This window comes from Sarcophilus harrisii, chromosome 2, assembly GCF_902635505.1.
Source record: "Sarcophilus harrisii chromosome 2, mSarHar1.11, whole genome shotgun sequence".
Lineage (NCBI taxonomy): Eukaryota > Metazoa > Chordata > Mammalia > Dasyuromorphia > Dasyuridae > Sarcophilus > Sarcophilus harrisii.
In genome coordinates, this window is record NC_045427.1 from 619,096,821 (window position 1) to 619,121,605 (window position 24,785).

Below are 24,785 nucleotides of genomic sequence, written 5' to 3' on the forward strand. Positions count from 1 at the left end.
AAGCTTATGGTTTATTATCAGTTAATGTTCGATTTGTATATCTATTTTATATACTATAGCCTCATATATAAATTCCTCCAGTGAAAAGGGATCAGGGTGGAGAAAGTTTAAGAAGGCCTGTCCTAGATGACACCTTCAAGTTCTAACGCTATGATGTTATGAGCCAATTCTGGGTTTCTAGGATACTAAGAAGGAAGATGTTAAAGAGATGGGAGGCTGAGCATCCAAGCCTCCTCTTCCAGGCAGTGGACTCCATCTGGTGGGCAGAGACCAGCACTGCAGTGGTTCACAGAGCCTGGTTGTGTCCTTGAGTCAGAGCCCCCCAAATCCATGAAGTTTGTTTGTTCTCCGCCACCCCCCTCCCCAGTCCCTACCCCAGAGCAGACCAGGGAGGCAGGAGTCTTAGGTTAGGGATGCAGGAGTGGGGACAGAGCTCCTTCTCTCACCTGATGTGTTTATAAATGTACACATTTCTCATGGTAGGAGAGACTGTTCTCAGTAGCCTGTGGGTGTGTATTTGGCGAGGGGGATTTGTTGCAGTGAGAGTTCAAAGTCTCCAGTGAACAACCGTGGCAGAAGACATGGTTTTCAGTCCCCGCCGAGGGCACCAAGAGCGGCATCCCGGCTCTGCCTCCCAGAGCATCTCTCCAGCCAAGCTGTGGCTGTGAATAATGACTTCCCTGCCTGGAGTCCTTGATTCAGTGGGAGGGGGGGTACTCTGCCTCCATTCTGGGGCACTCAGGACCCTCAAGTACCCTCCTCCCTATAAAATGGGAGTAGTAATGGAATACTGCATTTTGTAAGGCTGGAAAGCAAAGACCACTGGGAAAAGGAGATAATTATATTGGCCAAGGGTCACTGGATCTAGACATGGATTCAAATCCAGCTTCAGACACTTACTGGTTGTTTGATTCTAGGTAAATCACTTAATCTCCCTTTGCCTCAATCCCTTATCTATTAAAAAAGGGAACACACCAGAGAAGGAAATAGCCAACTATTCTAGTATCTTTGCATCTAAACTCCATGGACAAGTTTTTCTTTTGGGAGGGCAGCTAGGTGGCTCAACGGATAGAGCACCAGATATGGAACTAGAAAGACTTATCTTCATGGGTTCAAATCTTTTTGAACCCTTTTGCCTCAGTTTCCTCATCTGTAAATTGAGCTGGAAAAGGAAATGTCCAGCCACTCTAGTATCTTTGCTACCAAAACCCCATAGACAAAGTTTTTCTTTTGGGAGGACAGCTAGGTGGTATATATATATATATATATATATATATATATATATATATATATATATATGTGTGTATATGTATGTGTATATATATACATATATATATATATATATATATATATATATAGTACATACACACACACACACACACACACACACACAATCCTGGAGGACATAAATACAGATAAAGCAAGAGCCATCAAGGCAGCCCAACTGCCCTGCCTCAGAGAGAACTTATCTGATTCTTTCTCCCTCCTGTTAGAGTCAATAAACAGTTACTGAGTGCCGACTCTGTACCAGACACTGGGCTAAGTAGCCGCTGCCATCCCACAGCCAGAGGAGGAAATGATCTGAGGAGGTGGGAGTGACAGAGTTGATTTCTTCTTGTAGCACAATGAGTTTCTGGAGCTATGAAGCCCAGGAAAGCAGCCAGGTGGGAAATGATGAGGTGATGCCCTGGGCGCCTAAGGGGTGCTCTCCATCCCCAATGCCCAGGCTTGCTGAGGGACAGAGGGCAGAGGCTCCAGGTGCCTCTGCTTTATGGACATCCCAACAGCCTAGGATGGGAGAGGCTTCCCACTCTGGATTATTGCTACTGCCTTCCTGCTCCCACAGCTTAGCAGCCCTGAAGGGGCTAACGGATAATGGTACTTTTCTACTCTCTTTTAAAAAACAAAATGAAACACATAAAGGTCAGCAAAGGAAAGGAGGATTTACAGCGTCTCTCAAAGGCAAGCACTTTGTATCAGCCTTTGTTTGATTGCAAGCTAGAGATGGGCTCAATCTATTTAAATCAAGTTCTAGTTTAATGTGGAGGAAATTTAAGAGACTCCTGTCTTAATAGGGTCCACCAAGGATATGTTTTGGTAAGCACTGGGGACTCTCTCCGGACCCTGGAGCCAAGAATGTCAGAGAGGTTCTGGGACGGGGGTGAGGGGACAGAATGTGATACAGACCATCTGAATTCACCCCCCATTCCTCAGGAAATCACCCTTCCTCCTTCCCCCACCCCAACTCCAGATCCCAGAAGGGCTTGTGGAAAGGGTTCCTCTATCTTGCCTCTTCCCCTGGGCCAGACACCTGAGCGGTAAATTACATTAATGAGGTTTCATGGCCATTTTTGCAAATGGCACCAAAGTCTAATGCCTATCATAGATCAAGTTCTGCAAATGAAATAACCCTGTGTCCTCTCTTTAATATGGATTTGATACCTGCAGGCTTTAGCTTATCTCACTCTGAGAAATATTTGTCTATTAAAATGCACGAACTGGAATCTTGCCCAGGAAGGGTACCTAAACATAATGATTTCCTGGCGATCCTGTTAGCGATGTCCGCTCCATCCGGGGGGCTGGCTTCTCTAAGGCAGTGCAGCCCCCAACATGCAGCAGCTCACATCCACACATCCACAGTTTATCTATACCATAGATACCATGTATACAAACAACTGCTCTATACCTCCCTATAATATCTATAAACAATATACAGACACACAGCACAACAGCTTACATGTCCCCAATGCACACATGTATAATTGTTGGGTACCCCAGCACCTACCACTGCTGAATGCACAAATAGCCACATGCAACTGCTACCTACCTCCAACACAATGCCCCCACTGAATACTCCAGATATGTGCAAAATATATTTACTGCACATTCTAAACGCAAATATATACAGCGGCTGTCTTCCCCAATATTCTCAGCTATGAATCACACTTAGATATACACACAGAGAGAGACACACACTCAATTGCTGTCTGTATATCATAAAATCTTCTATTTCATACTCCCTACCACATACACAGAACAGCTGCTGTGGACCTTCTCTACATACATATATAATATATAACTGCTAGGTTGTTTAGTTATTTTTTGTGACTCCATTTGGGGTTTTCTTGGCAGATACTAGAGAGGTTTACCATTTCCTTCTCTAGCTCATTTTACGGAAAGGGAAACTGAGATAAGCAAGGTTATATGGCAAGCCACTGGAAAGAGTCTGAGGCAAAATCTGAATTCAGGAATTCTTGACTCCAGGCCTGGCATGCAATAGCATGCCAGCAAAGGATATCTTATCATGGTCTTACTTTTCCAGTGTTCTGGCAATAAAAATAAACTTGTATATGTAGATAGATAGATGAATGGATGGATAGATGGATAGAGATAGATAGATGATAGCTAGATAGACGAATGGATAGATAGAGATAGATGGATGGATATAGAGATAGATAGATGGATGGATAGACGGATAGATGGATAGGTAGATGGATGGATAGATGGCTAGAGATAGATGATAGCTAGATAAATGAATGGATGGATAGAGATAGATAGATAGATGGATAGATGGATAGATGGATAGATGGATAGATAGATGGATGGATAGATGGATAGAAATAGATAGATGATAGCTAGATAGACGAATGGATGGATAGAAATAGGTAGATGGATAGATAGATGATAGATAAGATATAAATATTTAGGTATAGATATAGATACATAAAAACAAAATTCAAAATTGGGGCCAGAGTGTTGCTCTGTCCAAGGTCACATTGGTGAAGTGGCCCTTGAATCCTATTCCTGATTCCCACCTTTGCTTGCAAGCATTCCTCTATGAAGGAACCTCACAAGACAGTGACATCAGTGGAGATTGAGAATCATTCTCTCTCCCCCATCCGAAGCTTCCTCCATTCCATTTTCCTTCCAGTCACTCAGATTCACTTTAAAATGATTCTTGATTCTTCCTTCACTCTCATATCTATTCATCTGCCAACTTCTTCCTCCCTTGAATCTGTCTGTTCCCCTCCCTCTCCTCATAGGGCTACCACTCCACTTTAGACCCTCATCCTCTTCTCACCTAGAAGTTATTAGGCCCCCACTTTGTACCGGGCTTTATGCTAAGAACTGGGGCTACAAAGCAAGGCAAAAGACAGTGTTTTATCTCAAGGAGCTCACAGTTTAATGAGCGAGAAACAGAAAACATGCGAACAAATATGTACAAACAAGAGATACCAGATAAACTGGAAATGAATCATAGAGGGAAGGAATTTGCAATGTGGGGACTGGGAAAAACTCCTCACAGAAGGTAAGATTTTAGCAGGGACTGGAAGAAAGTTGGGGAAGCCAGGAGGAAGAAATGGGGAGAGAGAGGACCCCAGGTTGGAGGTGGAGTTCCAAGGAGAGAGCAGGCAATGAAAACAACAGAAGCCAGAAAATGCAGCATGAACATGTACTGAACAACTGCAGATCTGTTCACTGAATGCCTGGCTTTCAGTCTCTCCCTTACCCATTCCACCCTCCAAATAACTTCCTAAAGCTCAAACCTTTTCTTGTCGACCCCCCAGTCAGGAATCTTTTACGGTTCCCATCCTCTCTAGGCAGAAATACCAAGGCCTCCGTAGGCACTGAAAGCCACGATCAGTCTGGCTTTAGGTCTCCCTTTCCAGACTTATATTCACAATTCTTCTCCCCGTACTTGGCGTTCCAGCCAAACTGGCCTCCTTGTGGTTCCCTAAAATCAGCCTTCCACCTTATGTCAGCACTCTCAGTTCTCATGTCCTGAATAGTTCCATCTCTCACTTCAAACCTCAGAATCCTGACTCCCTTCAAAAGCCAGCCCCGCTGCCTCCTACAAGAAGCCCTCCCTGAGCCCTCTCATGACTTCTTCTGCCTCCCCATTTAAATGATTGTGTCTGTACTTACTGTATCTATATTTAACCCCCAAACGTAAGCTCCTTGAGAACAGAACTGATTTTTACTTTGTCTCTCCCCCTCCAGTGCCTCGTCCAGTGCCTTGTGCAGAGTCTGCTTCCGTTAACTAGATGGAATTTGATCGAGTTTGCCTGCAAACAGTCCTAACTGAGGAGATGTTTGATGTTCAAACCTCTGGACCATCATCAGCTTTACTTCCACTCTTGACCTGGGGTTAGGAATGGGGTTCAGATATCCTGACACCCAGAACAAAGTATCAGTTTTTTAACCTGGGACCTGCAGATCCTGGGCAAGATTTCAGGGGTTCATTAATTTGAATGGGAAAAAAATTTACTCTTGCTGAAATCTAGGGTTTCCTTCAATTATTTAAAAACATGGTTCTGGGGGGCAGCTGGGTGGTGCAATGGATGGAGCACAAGCCCTGTAGTCAGGAGGACCTGAGTTTATCTGATCGCAGACACTTAACACTTCCTAGCTGTGGGATTCTGGGCAAGTCACTTAACCCCAATTGCCTCAGGGAAAAAAAGAAACAAAACAAAACAAAAAAAAAACATGGTTCTGGGAAGGGTCCAGATTTCTACGTACTGTCACAGGGGTCCATGGCACATAGAGATTAAGAACTTCTGGTATAAGGAAACCCTCATTGCCCCAACCACACATTAGACAAACTTTCAACAAAAACAAAGCATTTATTTTTCCTAAAACACATGACCAAGGTACAAAATGTCCCAGATTCCAGCATTTAAATTAGAAAGCCCCCCGCTTCCCCTCGTCTGGGCTGGGCCTGAGCAGGGGTTCATCCTGCCCAACTGGAGAAAAGGGCAGACCTCCGGCTGCCCCTGGGCAGAAGGCAAAACCTTTGAGGGAAGAGGGAGCCTGAGGCCGGAGGAGTGCCACCTATTGGTGGCTGTTCCTCCGGGAAGCACCAGCCCCACGGGGGCAATGTCTGCCCAGTCTGCCCCGGGGTACTTAAGGCAAACAGGAAGAGTCAGACCGGCCAGATGCCCGTGCTGCCAGGGTTGGCTCTGCTCCACCGGGGCACAAGGCACTGACCTTCAGCTCCCGGGCAAGGGAGAATCTGCCCCAGTGACGTCACTGCCTGAGAGCTGTGCCAGAGGTGTGGCTCCTGGCTCAAGGCCCGTGGCTGACACCTGCTGCCCGAGACTGGCATTGCCAACGTGGGAAGAGGGTTTGGAGCTTTCCTGGCTGGTTTCCCAGTCGGCCCCATAGCTCAACTATACGCCCAAATGTGGACCCCAAAGCGTGGGGGCGAGGGGGAAGTCAGAGAATGAGTGTGGAGACCGTGAAAAATGTGGGCCTTTAGGCCAGAGGTCTGGGTACACAGGATTGGTTGAGGTGGCAGGAGGGCGGTCCCTCGGCTCACCCCAACACTCAGGCTGCGCTTTCTCCGGGGTCACTTCCCTGCCTGACCCCCGGCTCCCAGAGAGTCAGCATGACCAGCACGCAGCTCCCCGGTGGGGTGGGACTCTGGGAACAGAGGGGAGGGGTCCGGGCGGCTCCCAATGGGGGCTGTGGGGACAGAGCCTGAACGTGTGCAGGATGTCTGCTCCCTCCTTCTTTGGTGCGCTGCGGCCTAGATGGAGCCGCTTCCCACGAACACACAAACATGGGTGCAAAGGGGGAGGAGGCTGTGGAGCTCAGAGTGTGTGCACACTGTGGGTACATGCGCACGCCCTGAAGCCTCTGCCTGCGGGTGCTGTGGGAGTCCCCGTGGTGACAGCGAGAGAAAGCCCCCAAAGCCCTGTCTGCATCTGAAGGGCAGAGGAGGTAACAGCCAGGGCTTGGAGGGAGAGGAGGGAGGCAGGGGCCGGCGGCGGCCGGGATCCCTCAGAGGAACAAGGCAGCCCCATGCGTCTCTGTGACCCTGGACGAGAGTGGACGGCAGGACATCTCTGAGCCTCGGGCTCCTCAGCTCTAAAATGGGGGTGATCTTTGCGCAGCCTCCTGGGGCTTGTTGGGAAGGAAGTACTTTGTAAACCTTAGAACACTTACAGGAATAGGAGCTATTATTATCGTGTCCACCGGAGAAATAAGACAGAGGGGCAGTCTATGTATCATTTCTGGAGAAATAAGGCAGTGAGATGGTCTGTTTGTCGTGTCCACCAGAGAAGTAAGGCAGCAGGCTGACTGTGTATCGTACCCACTGGGCAGAGAGGCAGCAAGGTGGCGGGTCTGCGGGGGAGCCCAGAGGCTCACGGGCAGAGGGTGGGCCCAGCTTCCTGCAGTGTCTGAGGCGGAGCAGGCGTCCGTGGCTGGAGGAGCCTCCCCACACACACACACCGTCTAGCCTTCAAGGTCAGGCGATTTCTTGCCCTTCATCTGCTAGGGGAGAGAGACAACAAAGGGAGGGATGTGAGCAGTCTCATGGTGAACTTCTAGGGTGAAAGGAGCCTGACATCAATTGGGTCTGGTCCCTGTGTGCCCGGAGGCGGTTCCAGAGTCCCCTGGAACACTCTAAGAGGAGTTGGGGGCCAGCCAGTTATGGCAGGGGAGTGCTGGGATAGCGGGAAGGGTATGGACTGAGGGTTGGCAGACATGGCCTGGAATCCTAGCTCTGCCATTAGCAATGACTTTCCTCAGAAGCAAAGCAAGACCTGAACTACCTGCCTCAATATCCTGAAGTTACACGCACCTGAGACATTACTCCTGATTGGCTCAAAGGGCCATAGGGTGGATTAGAAGCCAACCAATGGGCTAACAAAGCTGGAGCTCGGAGATGGGCACGTGAAACCAGAGGCAAGCACCCTGGCAGGGCTCCCATTCTGGGGCCCAGTTACACACCAGCCCACACAGTCATGTACACTCCCGTCCCCCTCATTCAGCAGGGGATAGAGAACTGCCTGTTGCAACATTAGAACTGTCTGCTCATTTGAAGTGGCTACCCCTGGCTCCACTCCCAGGTCTGCCCACTGACCCTCCCAGAGCTCAGGTTTATCACCTACACCAGAGTTCATATCAGAGTCAAACAAAACACGCCCCAGAAGTCAGCCATGGGGAAATGTTTCTACATTCTGACTGATATTCCTTGTGGACATATAAACTTGGCTATTTGCTTGTAAGTGAAGATGCTGTCTCCTCCATGTCACCTCAGGGTGACAGGTTTGGAATGGAAGAGAAGGATAAACGTCTAATAGCGTGTCGGGAAAGGCCAGAAATTAGGGGCGGGGGTGGGGACAGGGAGCCATGGGCCAAGGAGTCATGAGCCAAGGAGTAGACAAAATGTTTGCCCAGTAAGCCAGCACAGTGCCCAGCCAGTGTAAAGTCACCGTCGGGGAGCTTCCTACTCATAGTGGTCCTATCAAGGGCTGCTTCTCTCTGGGCCAGGTGGGGCAGAGTACAGGTGAGGAAGAGAACCAGACTGTCAAAAGAACACTCAAGAGCTCCCAGGTGGAGCTCCAGCTCTTCCACTTCCCCAGTAGCGCTTGGTCTCATTACCACAGTATCAGGAGAACCCCATGCTTCTCGCTGATTGGGAATCACTAGATGAGAACAGCACTGGATGCATGGGTCACAAAGCTGGGGGAGCATTGGGAGACACCCCAGGATTTTTCCAACTCTACAGTTTTCCATCTGGCCCATAGACAGGAGGAGACATAAAGCAGGACTAAAGAATGAGGCAGCAGTAAAGAGAATGGGGCAAGATTCTGGCTTTGGAAGAACACGGGATCACCTTAGATTTAGTCACTTTAGTGGTCACCTCTTCTCAACCCACCATTTTACAGTCAAGGAAATCCAGGTCAGACAGATGACCCAATTTGCCCCATGTCTCACAAATGGTAAGTGGCAGGGCCAGAATTCAAACTCAGGACCTGACACCAAACCCAACATCCTTTCTGCTGTATCACACTGAACCCTATCACCCCTTCAACCTATCTTCCAATTTTCCCTTCTGTCAAACTCCCAGAAAAGTCCAACTAATATTCAATGCTTCCTGTTCAGGCCTCCCCCATCCCCACCCTACCCGCCAGTATGCCCAGAATCAATGGGTTTCCCATGGCTCCCAAACCCAACAGTCAACCACTGTGTTCCTATTTCAGGGGCACCCTGGACACTAAGAGAGAACCCTTCTCCCAATCCTGAATTCCTGACAACTTTACCTTCTGTATTGTCCACATTTTTCAGAGGCTGCAGAGCTGCAAAAGAGAATTATAAAACAGAAAGTCAGAGCAGGAAAAGACCTTAGAGATTTAGCCCAATTTCCTCATTTTTATTAATAACAAATCATATTTCTATAGCATTTTAGGGTTCCCAGGAGCCATTCTTCACATATCCATTGTGAGGTTGGTGGTGCAGGTGTTTCACAGATGAGTAAACTGAGGCTCAGAGAGACTAACTGATTTGCCCTTGGCCAGAGAGCTAATAATTATAAGAATCTCAAGTCAAAACTTGGTTTCCTGACTCCTATCCATGGGAACATTCTTCCTCTCCAAACACTTACAGGAGGAAAAAATGAAGTTCAGGAAAGAAACATGGATTTGAAGAGAAAAGTAGAAAGGGATTAAAGGCCTTTTGTAGATGGAGATGGGACACAGAGGGAAGAGGAGGGGTAAGGAGAAGATACAGGCTCCCCGGAACAGTTGGTGAGCTCTTGGTTGAGAATCAAAGACTTTAGAGGTCATATAATCCAAAACCCCATTTTACAGGTGAGAAAACTGAAGCTCAGAGAGGCAAAGATTAAACAAGTAAGTTAGGGGCAGCCCTGAGATTGGAACTCGGGTTGTGGGAAGGCCAGGAGACAGGTTCCATTTTCCTTCTAAACCTGCGTATCTCTTCATGTAACACTTGGCTGCCCAGGGACTGTCTTCTCATCCACAAGATTAGGATGATAATAACCCCATCTCCCCAAGATGTACCTTTTGGGGCACGGAAGGTACACAGTGCTGCCCATGTACAGCATGAGAGGAATGAATGAGTCTGGAGTCACTGATGGGTTTCGGTTATCTAATTTCTCCCTCTGAACCTGGGGCTCATGGATGGCTGAGAACTGGCTTGTCTGTAAGATGAGCCTCAGTACCTTCTCTCTGGGCAAACATCCTTCGCTTTCAGCTTCCCTTCTCTCCCGCCCTTCTGAGCCTCCCACGACATCTGCCTGAGCAACATGAAAAATGAGGGCTACTCCCCCGTGAATGGGGCTGTCTTTGCAGCTGCCACACCCTGGTGCTAAGGGCCCGAGAAAATTAATGGGTCTCATTTGCAGCAGTCCTGGGAAATCAATCTTCTCCTATTCCATCTTTGGAATGGTGCGGGAGGGAACATTAGCCATCCAGGGCTGCGGCTGCTGTTCCTCGGTCTCAAATAAGCCATGAAATACAAGGCTGAGACACCGAGCCTTCTAGTCACCTCAAAGGAGATGGGGGCAAGATCCCCTCAGGAGACCCCAGGGAAGCTAAGATGTGCAGGAAAGGAGTCTTCTAGTTGCCCTGAAGAAGAAGGGGGCAAGATCCCTGCAGGAGACCCCATGGATGCTAAGATGTGCAGGAAAGAAGCTGATTGATGAGCATGGGTGACCCATCTCTGTCTTTGTTTTTTCTAAAAGATTTTTGCACCCATTCAAACAACACAAAAGCACCTACTGTGTCCCATGTAATGGTACAATAAATTAAGAGCCCAGAAAGCCTGGGTTCAAGTATTGCCTTTTTCATATACTAGCCATGTGAGGGAACCTCCTGGTTGCCAAGAAGCTCTCAAAAACTGTGAGCAGCAGAGAAGAAGCCAACTTGCATTGGCAGGGAGAGTTTCCTCACCCAGGAGTTCCAAAATCACAGGTCCAGTCCCTGACCCTAAGTCCCCGGCCCTGCACTTTGTGCTAGATGGTGTAGTGGATAAAGGACTGGACCTGGAAAAAGACCCTACTTTAAATATGGTCTCAGATACTCATTAACTGTGGGACTCTGGGCAAGTCACTTTCTTCAGTTTCCTCAACTAAAGTGGGGCTGATAATAGCACCCTCTTCCTAGGATTGTTGTGAGGATCCAATGAAATAATGTAAATAATGTGCTTGGAAATACCATATAAACATCAAGGAACTCATCATCATTATATTTTTCATTTTCTCCTATATATTTTGCTTGTTTAAATGAGATCTCACTTTATCCTCAAGATAGCCCTGGGAGGCAGGCAGAAGAGGTAGTTAATCATGCTCATTTTAAACAATGGGACACAAATGTTAAATGACTACCCAAAGTCAGGAAATCCACAGAAGAGATTGATTGAAAGGCCATATTTCCTGATTGCTTGCCCAGGATGCTAGACTATGCTACAAGGCGCGTTCACATAATTTTAGAACCGGGAGGCTCATCTATTCAACCCTGACATTTTACCATTGAGGAAATTAAAGCGGATCGGGTCCCACAGCTAGTAAATGTGGGATTCAAGCAAGTTGAATTCAGGTCTTCCTGATTTAGGGACGCTCCAACCTCTATCAACTGTGCTCCCAGTCAGATCCAAATAAGTGGCTCATAGATTAAAAATGAAAAGGAAATCAAATAATATTGATTCCTTTGATTTATTTTTATTTTGATTACAGGATTAAACTCAAATTTTCCACCCTAAAGCACAGGCGCACTTCATAGTCTATGCTAAAAGTCATTATATTTAATAATGTCACATTATGTGCTAATGTCTGAGAGTTCCTGCTTATCAGGAAAGAGACACATCAGAGAAGGGCTGGAGCAAGGCTGGAGCTAAAAACGGGCATTGGCAGCAAGACTGCTCTGAACTCTGGAGTTTGACTTCAACCAACACTGAAAACTTTCCTTTTCTTCAATATTTGCTTTATCTCCCCTCTCTCCATTCTTCCTTCAGACTCACTCAAGAACAGTATTTAGGTTAGACTTACCTGTCTTGGACCCTTCTCCGTCTCCATCCTGGTCCTCAGCCCCTGAAAAACAGAAGTGGTCAGAGATCTTTCTCCTCCTCAGCCCTTCTCTGAGTACTGACTTCCCCACCAGGGCATGCACCAAACAGATTAAGTTGAAGATAGGGAAGAAAGGGGGCAGAGACCAGAGTTTTAAATGGTTCTATTCCTTGTTACCAGTGTCCAGAGTCCCCTGGATGGGCACAGCCATCCATCTGCCCACCCTTTCATTCCAGCTTCGTTCATGCATTCACTCACCCACCCATGAAACTCTTATTCAATTATCCATCTGTCCAGCCTACCCACTCATTTCTCTTTCTTTCCTATCTATTCATTAATTCACTCATCCACTCCTCCATCCACCCAGTCTTCATTTATTCATCCATGATTTATTTCTTCATTATATATTTAGCCTGTAATATAGAAATGTTTTGCATGATTTCACATGTATAATTGATATCATATCGCTTGCCTTTGCAATGGATTGGGGAGAGACTGGAAGGAGGGAGAGAAATCGGAACTCAAAAAAATTTTAATAAATGTTTAAAAAATAAGTAAATGATTGATGGATGTATTAAAGGAAAAAATTAAATTTCTTGAGGAAATTATATGCACCAAAATATACACAAATGAGTATATGCATACATATATATATATATATATATATATATATATACACACACACACACACAAGTATATATACATATATATATATATATATATGTGTGTGTTCAGGTAAATGTATAGATAGAGATATGGATATCCTTTCTCTTATACTCTGCTAGAGAAAGCTTATTCCCTAAGGGAGCTCCTAGTGTACTTGGTAAGGTGTAAACCAGGATTTAGGGGGGTTTAGATGGGGCCAGAGATCTACAAAGTGACCTTAGCCACACAAAAGTCAGAGCAGGGCAATCCTAGGACTTTGTCAATCTGCAATGCTGGCCCTAGATGGACTCTGAAAGTCCTCTCCCACCTCCACACCTTTGCACTAGCTCTCTCCCACTCCTGGGGGGTTCTCTGATCCAGACCTTTTACAATCCTTGGCTTCCTTCCAGACTCAGCTTGAATACCCACTTTTCCAGGAATCCTTGCCCAGTCTTCCCCTGCCCAGTACCTACAAGACCAATCCACTAAACACACCCATTATAACTATAATTATAGCTAGATAAATGCCAGAGGGAGGGGAGTAGGGCACAAAGTGTGATTCGTTCTGAGCCATAGCCCTTCCCCGCGAGACTCATTGGCACTGCTTCCCTGTGGGCTGGGCTTTGCCCCTTCCAGACTAACTCACCCTCCTTAGCCTGGGTCTGCTTTATCTGAAGTGAGAAGGACAATGTTTAGTTCTCACTATTGGGCATAGACATCAAGAAGGTCAAAGTTATCTCAGATTGGCTAAGATGACAGGAAAAGATAATGATAAATGTTGGAGGGGATGCGGGAAAACTGGGACACTGATACATTGTTGGTGGAAACATGAACACATCCAACCATTCTGGAGAGTGATTTGGAACTGTGCCCAAAGGACTATCACACAGTGCACACCCTTTGACCCAGCAGTGTTTCTACTGGGCTTGTATCCCAAAGAGATTTAAAGGAGGAAAAGGGACCCACATGTGCAAAAATGTTTGTGACAGCCCTCTTTGTAGTGGCAAAGAATTGGAAAAATGAGTAGATGCCCATCAATTGGGGAATGGCGAAAAAAATTATGGTATATGAAAATAATGGAACATTATTGTTCTCTAAAAAATGATGAACAAGCTGATTTTAGAAAAAGTCTGGAAAGATTTACACAAACTGATGCTGATTGAAACCAGCAGAACCAAAAATATATTGTATACAATAACAGCAAGATTGTGCAATTACTTGGTTTTTCTCTGTGGTTCAGTGATCCAAGGCAATCCCAATAAATTTTGGATAGAAAGTGCCATCTGCATCCAGAGAGAGAACTATGGAGACTGAATGTAAATCACCACAGGCTATGTTTACTTTTTTTTCTTTTTCTTGTTTTTTTTTTCCTCTTGTGGTTTTTCCCTTTTGTTCTGTTTTTTTTCTCCCAACATGATTCATAAAAAAATGTGTATGGTCAAAGATATACAAAGATCTGATATATATATATATATATATATATATATATATATATATATATAAACATGGAAGAAAAAAATAAAAACAAAGTCTGTGCCCTAAGGAGTATCTGAACAAACTATAGTGTGTGAAGAACTTGGGATAAATTACGCAGTAGGATTAATCTACATAAAGAATTCAGAAAACATGGGAAGAGAATATCCACTGGTGCTGGATTTAACAAAATAGAACTAGAAGAATAATATACATGAGCAGAAAAAAAAGGCCATTGAAAATTTGATGAAAAGGGAGCTAAATGTGTGAGCAAGTAGCAAGCAAGAACGGCCCCAGAGAACAGATCAGAAAAGCACACTTCCAGCCCTGTAGCAGGGAGCTGGGTGAATAACCAGGGCCACAGCAGGGAGCTGGGTGTAGAACCAGGCCCCCAGCGGGGAGCTGGGTGCAGAACCAGGCCCGCAGCGGGGAGCTGGATGCATAACCAGGCCCGCAGCGGGGAGCTGGGTGCAGAACCAGCAGAACCAGGCCTGTAGCAGGGATATGAGTGCATAACCAGGCCCACAGTAGGGAGCTGGGTGCAGAACCAGCATAACCAGGCCCACAGTGGGGAGCTGGGTGCATAACCAGACCCGCAGCAGGGAGCTGGGTGCAGAACCAGGCCCACAGCAGGGAGCTGGGTACAGAAGCAGGTCTACAGCAGGGAGCTGGGTGCAGAACCAGCAGAACCAGGCCTGTAGCAGGGAGCTGGGTGCAGAACCAGGCCTGCAGCGGGGAGCTGGGTGCAGAACCAGCAGAACCAGGCCTGTAGCAGGGAGCTGGGTGCAGAACCAGGCCCACAGCGGGGAGCTGGGTGCAGAACCAGGCCCGCAGCGGGGAGCTGGGTGCAGAACCAGGCCTGCAGCGGGGAGCTGGGTGCAGAACCAGGCCCGCAGCGGGGAGCTGGGTGCAGAACCAGACCCACAGCGGGGAGCTGGGTGCAGAACCAGGCCCGCAGCGGGGAGCTGGGTGCAGAACCAGACCCACAGTGGGGAGCTGGGTGCAGAACCAGGCCTGTAGCAGGGAGCTGGATGCAGAACCAGGCCCACAGCGGGGAGCTGGGTTACAGAACCAGCAGAACCAGGCCTGTAGCAGGGAGCTGGGTGCAGAACCAGGCCCGCAGCGGGGAGCTGGGTGCAGAACCAGGCCCGCAGTGGGGAGCTGGGTGCAGAACCAGGCCTGCAGTGGGGAGCTGGGTGCAGAACCAGGCCCACAGCGGGGAGCTGAGTGCAGAACCAGGCCTGCAGCAGGGAGCTGGGTGCAGAACCAGGCCCACAGCGGGGAGCTGGGTGCAGAACCAGGCCCGCAGCGGGGAGCTGGGTGCAGAACCAGGCCCGCAGCGGGGAGCTGGGTGCAGAACCAGCAGAACCAGGCCTGTAGCAGGGAGCTGGGTGCAGAACCAGGCCCGCAGCGGGGAGCTGGGTGCAGAACCAGGCCCGCAGCGGGGAGCTGGGTGCAGAACCAGCAGAGCCAGGCCTGTAACAGGGAGCTGGATGCAGAACCAGGCCCGCAGCGGGGAGCTGGGTTACAGAACCAGCAGAACCAGGCCTGTAGCAGGGAGCTGGGTACAGAACCAGACCCACAGCGGGGAGCTGGGTGCAGAACCAGGCCCGCAGCGGGGAGCTGGGTGCAGAACCAGACCCACAGCGGGGAGCTGGGTGCAGAACCAGGCCTGCAGCGGGGAGCTGGGTGCAGAACCAGGCCCATAGTGAGGATCTGGGTGCAGAACCAGGTCCACAGTGGGGAGCTGGGTGCAGAACCAGGCCCGCAACAGGGATCTGGGTACAGAACCAGCAGAACCAGGCCTGTAGCAGGGAGCTGGGTGCATAACTAGGCCCACAGCGGGGACCTGGGTGCAGAACCAGGCCCGCAGCGGGGAGCTGGGTGCAGAACCAGACCCGCAGCGGGGAGCTGGGTGCAGAACCAGGCCCGCAGCGGGGAGCTGGGTGCAGAACCAGACCCACAGCGGGGAGCTGGGTGCAGAACCAGGCCCGCAGCGGGGAGCTGGGTGCAGAACCAGCAGAGCCAGGCCTGTAACAGGGAGCTGAGTGCATAACCAGGCCCACAGCGGGGAGCTGGGTACAGAACCTGCCCAGTAGCGAGGAGCTGGGTGCAGAATGTCCATGCAGGTCAATCACCAAATGATCCCTTGGTGAGTCCCAGCTTTGCCCTCTGTGGCCAAGCAGAGCAAGCTCCCTCCACAGGACCACCACGAACACTGGAAGCCAGTCCATCCCAGCCAACAGAATATCTCTCCTTCCTATGCCCCATCCTCCTCCAGTGTAGTTTCACACTCCCTCACTGCCCGCCCTCCTCCCTGTTGTCTGCACTGACTTTCCCAAAGTCCTCAGCTCACCTGATCTAAACCTGTGACATCCTATGTTCAGGGAATTCCCAGTGTGGGAGCTCCCTCCACTAATAAAAACAACGATTCACCTGGAACTTAGAATCCTAAAGTAATGTCTGGGCCACCAAGAAGTTGCCCCTTGCTGAGGATCCCACAGCCAAAGGGTCAAAGGACTGGAACCCAGATCTTTTTTACTCTAGGACTGGCCCTGTCTAATACTCCTTGACTCTATCTATTAGAAGCTGGATAAAGGCTTGTGGAATTTGGATCCAAGGGTGTTAGACAGCACCAAGAAGCAGAAAGGACCCCAGGGGCTCTCAGTGGCCCAAGATTGCCCTCATTTTACAGACAGGAAAATGGCAGCTCCCAGAATTTGAGGAGCTCACTCATGCTCTGTCCAGCTGCAGGCCTCAGGTCCAGTTCTTGCTGCTTCTAAAGCCAGCCCTGACCACCCTGGCCACCCGCCGCTGTCCCAACCTGCCAGACTTCCTGATCCCCCAGGAGCCCACTTCCACACTCAGACACACATACCCATTCATTCACAGTGCTCACACTTGCACACTCACACACTTGCATACTCACACATACTCATAAGTGTATATTCATTCAGGCATACTTGCACACTCACACATGCTCATACACTCACACACTTGTACACACATATGCTCACACACTTGCACACACAGGTATACTCAAGCACTTGCATACTCAGGTATGCTTTCACACTTGTGCTCACACCCATTTTCAGTCACACTTGCACACTCACATGTTCACATACTTGTACACTCAGGCATGCTCACACACTCACATGCTCGCATACTTGCACACTCATCCCCATCCCCCCTCTATCAATCACACACCCCTTTTCCCTGCCCCCAGACTCTCACCAGCATTCTCCTCCTCACAGCTCTGTTTTATTTTCTTCCGGCACACATAGGCGAGGGCCACCAGCAGCCCCAGGAGGCAGACAGAAAGCCCCACGGTTACCCAAAGGGCCTCGGGAGGGAACGCCATCACCTGGCCTGTAGAGGAAGGATGGATGAGACAGAGAAGACAGAGCCCTTCAGGTCCCAAGCCCTCCCAGACACACACAAGGCAGAGATCACCCACCTCCTTGAGGGGAGCAAGGAGCCAGAACCCAGCAGAAACCCTTTCTGGGTTGGCTAAATCATCAGAGAATTCCCAGCAGCCAGGACCAGTCCTCCCCAGAGCAGCCTCCCTCCAAGGGAGAGAGGAAGGGAGGAAGGGAGAGAGGAAAAGAAGAGAACAGGAAGGAGAGAAAGAGGGTGGAAAGAAGGAAGAGAAGGAGAAGAAAGAACCATTAACAATTCTCACTCTTATAGTGGGTACACTATTATAAAGTGTGGGTAAGACTAATTGTAAAGTGTGTCCCAGGCAGGGGAGCCCAGCGCACTGACAGCCTGGCATTATGAGGCTGGGCAATAGGTAGAATAGTAGGTAGAAAGAATGACTGTTTGTAAACTGCCTTCTCTCTCTCTCTCTCTCTCCCTCCCTCCATCCATCCCTCCCTCTCTCTCTCTGTGTCTGTCTCTCTGTATCTCTCTCTCTCTCTCTATTTCTGTCTCTCTGTCTTTGTCTCTCCCTGTGTGTCTCTGTCTCTCTCTGTCCCTCTGTGTATCTGTCTCTGGCTATGACTCTGTCTGTTTCTGTCTGTCTCTCTGTCTCTGTATTTCTCTCTCTCTCTCTGTCTCTTCTCTCTCTCTTTCTTCTTCTTTTTTCTCTCTCTGTCTCTCCCTCTCCCTCCTTCCCTTCCTCTCTCTCTGTCTCTTTCTGTCTCTCTCTTTGTCTCTCTGTCCTTGTGTCTCTCCCTGTCTCTGTGTGTGTGTCTGTCTCTCTCCCTTTGTCTCTCTCTCTGTCTCTCTCTCTCTTTGTCTGTCTCTCTTTGTCTCTGTCTCTGTTTCTCTCTCTGTCTCTGTACTCTGTTTCTCTCTCTGTCTCTGTCTCTGTCTGTCTCTGTCTCTGTATTTGTGTGTGTGTCTCCCTGTCTTTCTCTAACAAGAGATGGCTCATTGAGTATGTGAGAAAGGGTAGAAAAATATATTCAGAAATTGATACAGTATAAAAACAAAATATATCTATTTTTAAAATCTTACAAAAGTATTTAAGAGACAATGAAAAAGGGCAGCATAAATGTGACATTTAACCTATTCTAGAGGTCAAATTGTTTTCCAGTATCTTAGAAGCACCCATTTCCAAAGGCCCTTTGTGTTCTATCTATAAGTGAAATAATGGATAGGAAAGTGCCACGAAAGTAAGAGCATTGTACAAATGGAAGCTGGGGACTGAGAGAGTGTTTGGTCTGTGCCTGAAGGACCTGGGGGTCCAGTGGGATGGAGCACACATCGCAGCCTCTCAGTACACTTAGCGGAGGACCCAAGAGCAACTATAACCCTTCAGCCATTGTGAGGACACACTGGCTAGGTCAGTCCTCAAACAGCTGGTGACTTTCCACCAGGGGAATGGACACAAAGACCTTCCAGCCAGACTTGTGGTCTACTGGGATGACTTTACAGAAAGTCATCTCCACACCATGGCAAGGTATCCGTCACTAGGATCCATTTCTCATTTAATGAGGTTTTAGGGGGCTGGTCTTAAAGCCAAGAAGTCGCAAGCTCATGGGCCCCTCTCACATATTCTAGCCATGTGACCCATGGGACGGCTGCCAAGTCTCTAAGAAGACTGTAAGTTCAGAGAGGAGGGTGACCTACATCGGTAACAAGAGTTTCCTCACCTGAGAATTCCCTCCACCAATGAAATCACAGCCCCCAGTCCCTGGCCCTGGCCCCTCTCATTACAGATAATCAGATCTCCCCTTGAAAACTTTCTTAAAGCCCTCTCTCTTCCCAGACTTGGATTACTACTAGCCCACTTCCTGGGTCAACCCAAAAAAATTTAATTTTACATTTTAAGAATATATAAGTAAGATTTTATTTATATATTCTTAAAATGTAAAATTAATTTTTTTTTGCTTTTAAGTGTCATAGAATTTAAACTGAAAGGGATCCTAGGAGTTACCACATCCAATCTCTTCATTTTAAAGATAAGGAAAAGAGTTAATAGCCAGGGTCACCCAGCTAAGTGCCTGAGGCAGGGCTCCAACTCCAAGCTTCCCAATTGCACAGCTGGCCCTCTGGCCACTCCGTTAAACTGAAGAGTCGGTGGTCGAGAATAGCCCACCAAGCCCACTCCAACCCAGAAGGCCAGAATTAGAAACGTCTGGTCCAAAGGGGCAGGACCTGCCTCAACCCCAAGGCCAAGCCCTGGCCGCCCACTGACCTGTGATGATGACAAAGCCGGAGGCCTCTTCCTGCAACACCGTGTTCCTCACCAGGCAGTTGTAAGTGCCATTGGCCCCCAGGGTGACCCTCAGCACACTGAGCACATCAAAAAGGCCCTCGGAGTTAGCCAGATGGGAGGTAGTCACATTGCCCGTCAGAACTCCCCCCATATCGTCCCGCCAGACCACCTCAGCCTCGGGGTAGCCACCGTAGCTGGAGCAAGTGATGGTCACTGTGTCTCCTGGCTTCAGGTCCTTACTGGGCTCCAGGGACATGCTGGGCTTGGAGTAGGGTGCTGGGGAAGAACAGAGAACATGGATTAGAGGCTAGGGAAGGCCCTACAGATACAAAGCCAGGAGGCTTGGATGCCCATAGGAAGGTCCTACAGATACACGGCCAGGAGGCTGGGACGGCCATGGGAAGGTCCTGCAGATACACGGCCAGGAGTCTGGGACGGTCATGGGAAGGTCCTACAAATACACGGCCAGGAGGCTGGGATGACCATGGGAAGGTCCTACAGATACACGGCCAGGAGGCTGGGATGGCCATGGGAAGGTCCTACAGATACACGGCCAGGAGGCTGGGACGGCCATGAGAAGGTCCTACAGATACACGGCCAGGAGGCTGGGACGGCCAGGGGAAGGTCCTGCATATACAGCCAGGAAGGTCTTAACCTTTTTGGTCACACGCCCCTTTTGCAATCTCCTGAAGCCCCCAAACTCCTTAGAATAATGTTCTCTGGACGCATATAACAACATACAAAAGAAGCCAATCATACTGAAAGCTATCAGAACATTAAAAACTAGTCACAGATCGGAGCGGAGCCCGCTGACCCTCCGTGGGCCCGCCTCCCTGCCGGGTCTCCCCCCGCCTCACCAGCCACCTGCAGGCTGACGGCGGCGCTGCCATAGTGCTGGACCTGCACGAAGCAGGTGAAGCTGCCCTCGTCGGCGATGCGCACCCGGCGCAGCAGGAGGGAGACGTTGCCCTGCGCCAGCTGGTCGTAGAAGAGGGCGGTGCGGTTGGCGTAGAAGCCGCCCTGGTCAGCCAGCTGGTCCTGGCCCTGGCTGAAGCTGTGCACCAGCCGCTTGGTGTCCGTCAGCTGCCAGATGAGGCTGAGCTGGGCCAGGCTGAAGTTGGGCCCGGGCAGGAAGGAGCAAGGTAAGGTGGCGTCCAATCCCACCATGGCCACCACCGGGTCATCGGGGACCACGATCTCCACCGCACCTGGAGGGAGGACATGGAGGAAATGGGGGGTAGCCTCTGAGCCTCGGGAGACCCTCCTCACGAGCCCCAGGGCACGGCCCCTTTCCCCGCCCCGCAACTCACTGCCTCCCCCCATCCCCCACCTGAAAGCAAACGGGCTTCCTTGCATTTCCCCAAGAGGCCCTCGGGTGTGACAGAGAAAGCCAAGGACTTGGAGACCGAGGAACCGATGATCATGACTGATGCGCTGGAGCCTCCGGTTCCCTAACTGCAGAATTGAGGGCTGGCCCCCAAAATCCTCCCCAGCTTTAAATCGAGGGCCTTGTCTCCACACACGGGACCTACACTCCCCTTGGGCTGAGAGTGACCACGGTGGCCCAGGACCTGGAACTGGGCCTGCCTGGGCCCTCGCATGCTCGGCTCGCTGCTCCGTTCAGGCCTCTCTGAGAAGGAAGCCAGAGGCTCCTCCCTCCCCTGCCCAGGGGGTAGGGGGGTCAGATCAGGGAGCTGAAGGGACCTCCAGGGGTAGCCAGCCTTCTCACTCCATGGTGGGGGGGGGGGGAAATTCAGGCCCTGAGTGAAGAAACGGCTTCTCCAGAGTCACCCAGCAGCGAGCCCCAAAAGGAAGACTGAACTCAGGCCTTCTGGGACTCCAGGGGGCCACAAATGAGCCCCATTGCCGGGGGCTGGAGGAAGCAGGAGGCAGGAAAGCAGTATGGCAGCCTCGGGGTTTTCACAGCCCTCCCCAATCCCTGCTCTTCAGGCTCTTGACCCTTTCAGAGGGGAAGGACCTCTCTCTATTCCCAACGTGTAGAAACATTTAACATTTCAGGGGTTTCCCTTGGGGACTCAGACCCCTGAAAACGATGCATCCCAAGGCCCAAGACCCCCAGGCCCTGAGCCTGGCAACAGCATATGGGAGGAAAGCCACGAGGGGTGTGTCCGAGTCCCCCTCCCAGACCCAGGAGCCAAAGCAGGCGCAGAACTCTGACGGGAGAGCATCTCTGGGAGGGAGGAGGCGGGCCTGGGAAAGCAGCAAGACCAGCTCCTTCCTTCTTCCACCACCAGGGGATGCCAAAGGCTCAGGGAAGCCCCGAGGTCTGCAGCACATTAATCAGAACTGGTTAAGGGGCTGGACTAGCTCACACACACCCTCCAGGTAAGCATGCCCACATCATGCATGTACGCGTCACATGCAATGCAGATACACACTCGCATGTATGCGTGCACCACTGCACACGCAAGCATGCACACCCCACATCCGTGTGCACGCACATCCCATACACATGCACACATGTGTGCACATCACAGTGCATGCACACATGACATACACACACGTGCATGCATACACCTCACTCATGCATGCATGCACTCACACAACATACACATGGGTGTACATCACAGTGCATGCATGCACACGACATACAGTGCATGCACACACCTCACTCGTGCATGCATGCACACCACATGCACATGCAAGCACATACCACACATGCATACCTTGCACAAGCATTCATGCACACATCCATGCACATGCATGTGACCCCACAGTGCATGCAAGCATCCACACACCACACACATGCATACACATGCTACACACCCCACAGTGCGCACACACACACACACACACACACACACACACACACACACACCCTGCTCCCTCTTATCCCAGGCTCAGGTAGAAGATGAGACAGGGCGTAGGGAGACAGCTCTCCCTCAGTCCAAGGCCCCCCCTCCTCCCTCACGTGCTAACCCTGGGACGCTGCTGGTACAGGAGGAAATGCCTGCCCGTGCCTCTGAGAACCCAGAAGGGCCCAGGCCTTGAGGAAGGACGGCCTGGCCCGACCCTCAGTCCCAGGGAGCCCGACCCCAAGCTCTCCCGGCCTCGGAGCCAGATCCCCACCCCCTTTTCCACCTGCCTTTCAATGACCATGCGGCACTTGGGCAGCACTTGGGCATTTGCAAAACCCTTCGCAGAAATTACCTTTCCTGAACCTCAGAGACTGCTGGTGGGTGGTTACTTGGGGGTAATTATCCCCATCTAACAGCAGGTAGGAGAGTGATAGGCCCAACCCATGCACCTAATGAGCAGGGGAGAGTCTGGCTCCACAGCCCCCACCTGGCAGGACCCCCCCCATCACCAACCACCCCCGAGGTCCAGGACTCTCCTTGCCCCCTTGGTCTTACCTGTCATGCCAAGTAGCAGCAAGACTCCAATTCCCGGGCCCAGGACACATGGCCACAGCATCTTCTGGGCCAGGCCAGGATCCACACCCCGTCACGCTGCCCCAGTCTGGGAAAGGAAGAAGTGAAGCTGGGAGACACCCCGGGACCCCCACTCACCCCACCCCCACCCCCCAACACATTCAAACCAGCTGAAAACCGCAGCTTTCCCCAAAGCCAGGAACCCAAGCCTTTCACTCCCGAGGTCCCTTCCCTCGCTGCCAGGGGGCCCTCCGTGCTAGAAGCCCCCAGAAGCTGGAGGAAGAAGCTCCTGGAGGGCAGAGCTTCTCTTGTTGTACCCAACACAGACACGTAGATACAGAATAATGGGTTGAATTAAATGGGTTAAGCTTGTCTCCCAACATCCCAACAGAAACGGGGAAGGTGATGATGATAACAGCAATAATCATGGCTGTTCTATCATGTTTACATAGCGCTTTACCGTTTACAAAGTTTTGCATGTCCTTTCATAGGATCTCTACAACAATGCTGTCCAATGATAATGCTACCCCCATTTGACAGATAAGGAAACTGAGACTGTGCCCAGGGTCACCGTGTTCCTGACTCCAGACTTGTCATCTACCTACCCATCAATACCCCTCTCCCATGGCTCCACAGACCATCCCTGTGACTGGCTGTCTGGCCAGTCAAGGAGATCTGGCTTCTGTCATATGCTGGCTGTGTGACCCTGAGAAAGATACTCCCATAGAGCCAGGAAGACCCGAGTTCCAATACTGCCCCAGGTACTTGCTATTTCGGTGACTCTGGACAAGTCCCTTAGCATCAGTTTGCTCATCTATAGAAACGGGGATAGTAATAGCACCTACCTCACAGTTTGTGACTAACTGAGAAATATATATAGCATGAATGTTAGCTATTATTAGTATTAATCTCTAAGTTCCCTGAACAACTGTCAACCATTCTCTGTGTCCCACTTTTCTCATCTGTAAAACGAAGGGAATATCTATAAGGTCCCCCCCCCCCAATTGTCCCCATTATCTTAAGATCATGCATGGCGGAGGAGGTGCTCATATGTATTGGTGTAAGGACTTCCTCCCTGGGTACTTTACGGGGCCAAAAAAGAAGTTAGACTTCAATGATCCTGGATTGAAGCCTGGGGGAAAGCTCTCCAAGAAGACACTGACCCTAAGCCATCCCACCCCTGGGAACCACGCATGCTGAGGGCCTGGCAAAGGGCCATAGTAGAAAAGCCAGGTGGGGCCTGTGGGAAGCCCACCCCCCGGGCCCGGGAGCCAGAGCAGGTGCAGATTCTGACAGCGAGCATCTCTGCTCCGGAGAGAAGGGTGGGAGGGAGGAGGAGGCCGAGCCTTGGGCACCTTCTGCCGGGGAGGAGGCAGCCGGGACACTGCTGGCAGGCTCTCCAGGAGCCGTCACTCTCCGCCTCCTCCTGGTGCCAGCTCTGGTGACACACAAGGGCCCAGGTAAAGCAGCCTGGCTTGGATGGAGACCCACTTTCAGCGTCAGTGAGGGCAGGGGCAGAGGTGCCGCAGAGAAGCAGAATGGAAGGGGCCGGAAGGCAAGGGCAGGACTCAGGAGGGGGAGAGGGCAAATAGGGCAGTCCCCACACTCCAGGATCCCCAGTCTAGAAACAGCTCCTTCCAGAGCGTCAAAGAAAAAGGGGGTAAGAAGAGAGACAGGGCACACTGGGGGGAAATAGGGACAGAGACAGAGAGATGGAGAGAAGGAGAGAGACAGAGAGAGAGAGAGGAGAGAGGGAGGGGGGAGAAACAAGACAAAAAGAGACAGAAATAGGGACAGA

At 50.2% G+C, this 24,785-nt stretch overlaps 1 protein-coding gene across 4 annotated transcripts in view; it reads right to left on the reverse strand.

The window, feature by feature from the left end:
* Positions 1 to 5,519: 5,519 nt before the first annotated feature.
* Positions 5,520 to 24,785, reverse strand: part of CD276 (CD276 molecule) — an 82,008-nt gene continuing 62,742 nt past the window's right edge. For 3 of the 4 annotated variants that reach the window (XM_031956643.1, XM_031956642.1, XM_031956641.1), the window contains exons 2-8: positions 22,970 to 23,075; positions 20,453 to 20,803; positions 19,575 to 19,871; positions 17,165 to 17,299; positions 11,795 to 11,836; positions 9,054 to 9,089; positions 5,520 to 7,278 (exon numbers count right to left, since the gene is read on the reverse strand). In XM_031956643.1, the coding sequence (XP_031812503.1) occupies positions 7,253 to 7,278; positions 9,054 to 9,089; positions 11,795 to 11,836; positions 17,165 to 17,299; positions 19,575 to 19,871; positions 20,453 to 20,803; positions 22,970 to 23,030 (948 nt within the window). In that variant the 5' untranslated portion in view covers positions 23,031 to 23,075 and the 3' untranslated portion in view covers positions 5,520 to 7,252. The remainder of the gene's footprint in view (positions 7,279 to 9,053; positions 9,090 to 11,794; positions 11,837 to 17,164; positions 17,300 to 19,574; positions 19,872 to 20,452; positions 20,804 to 22,969; positions 23,076 to 24,785) is intronic. The other variant, XM_031956644.1, reaches the window with a different exon arrangement.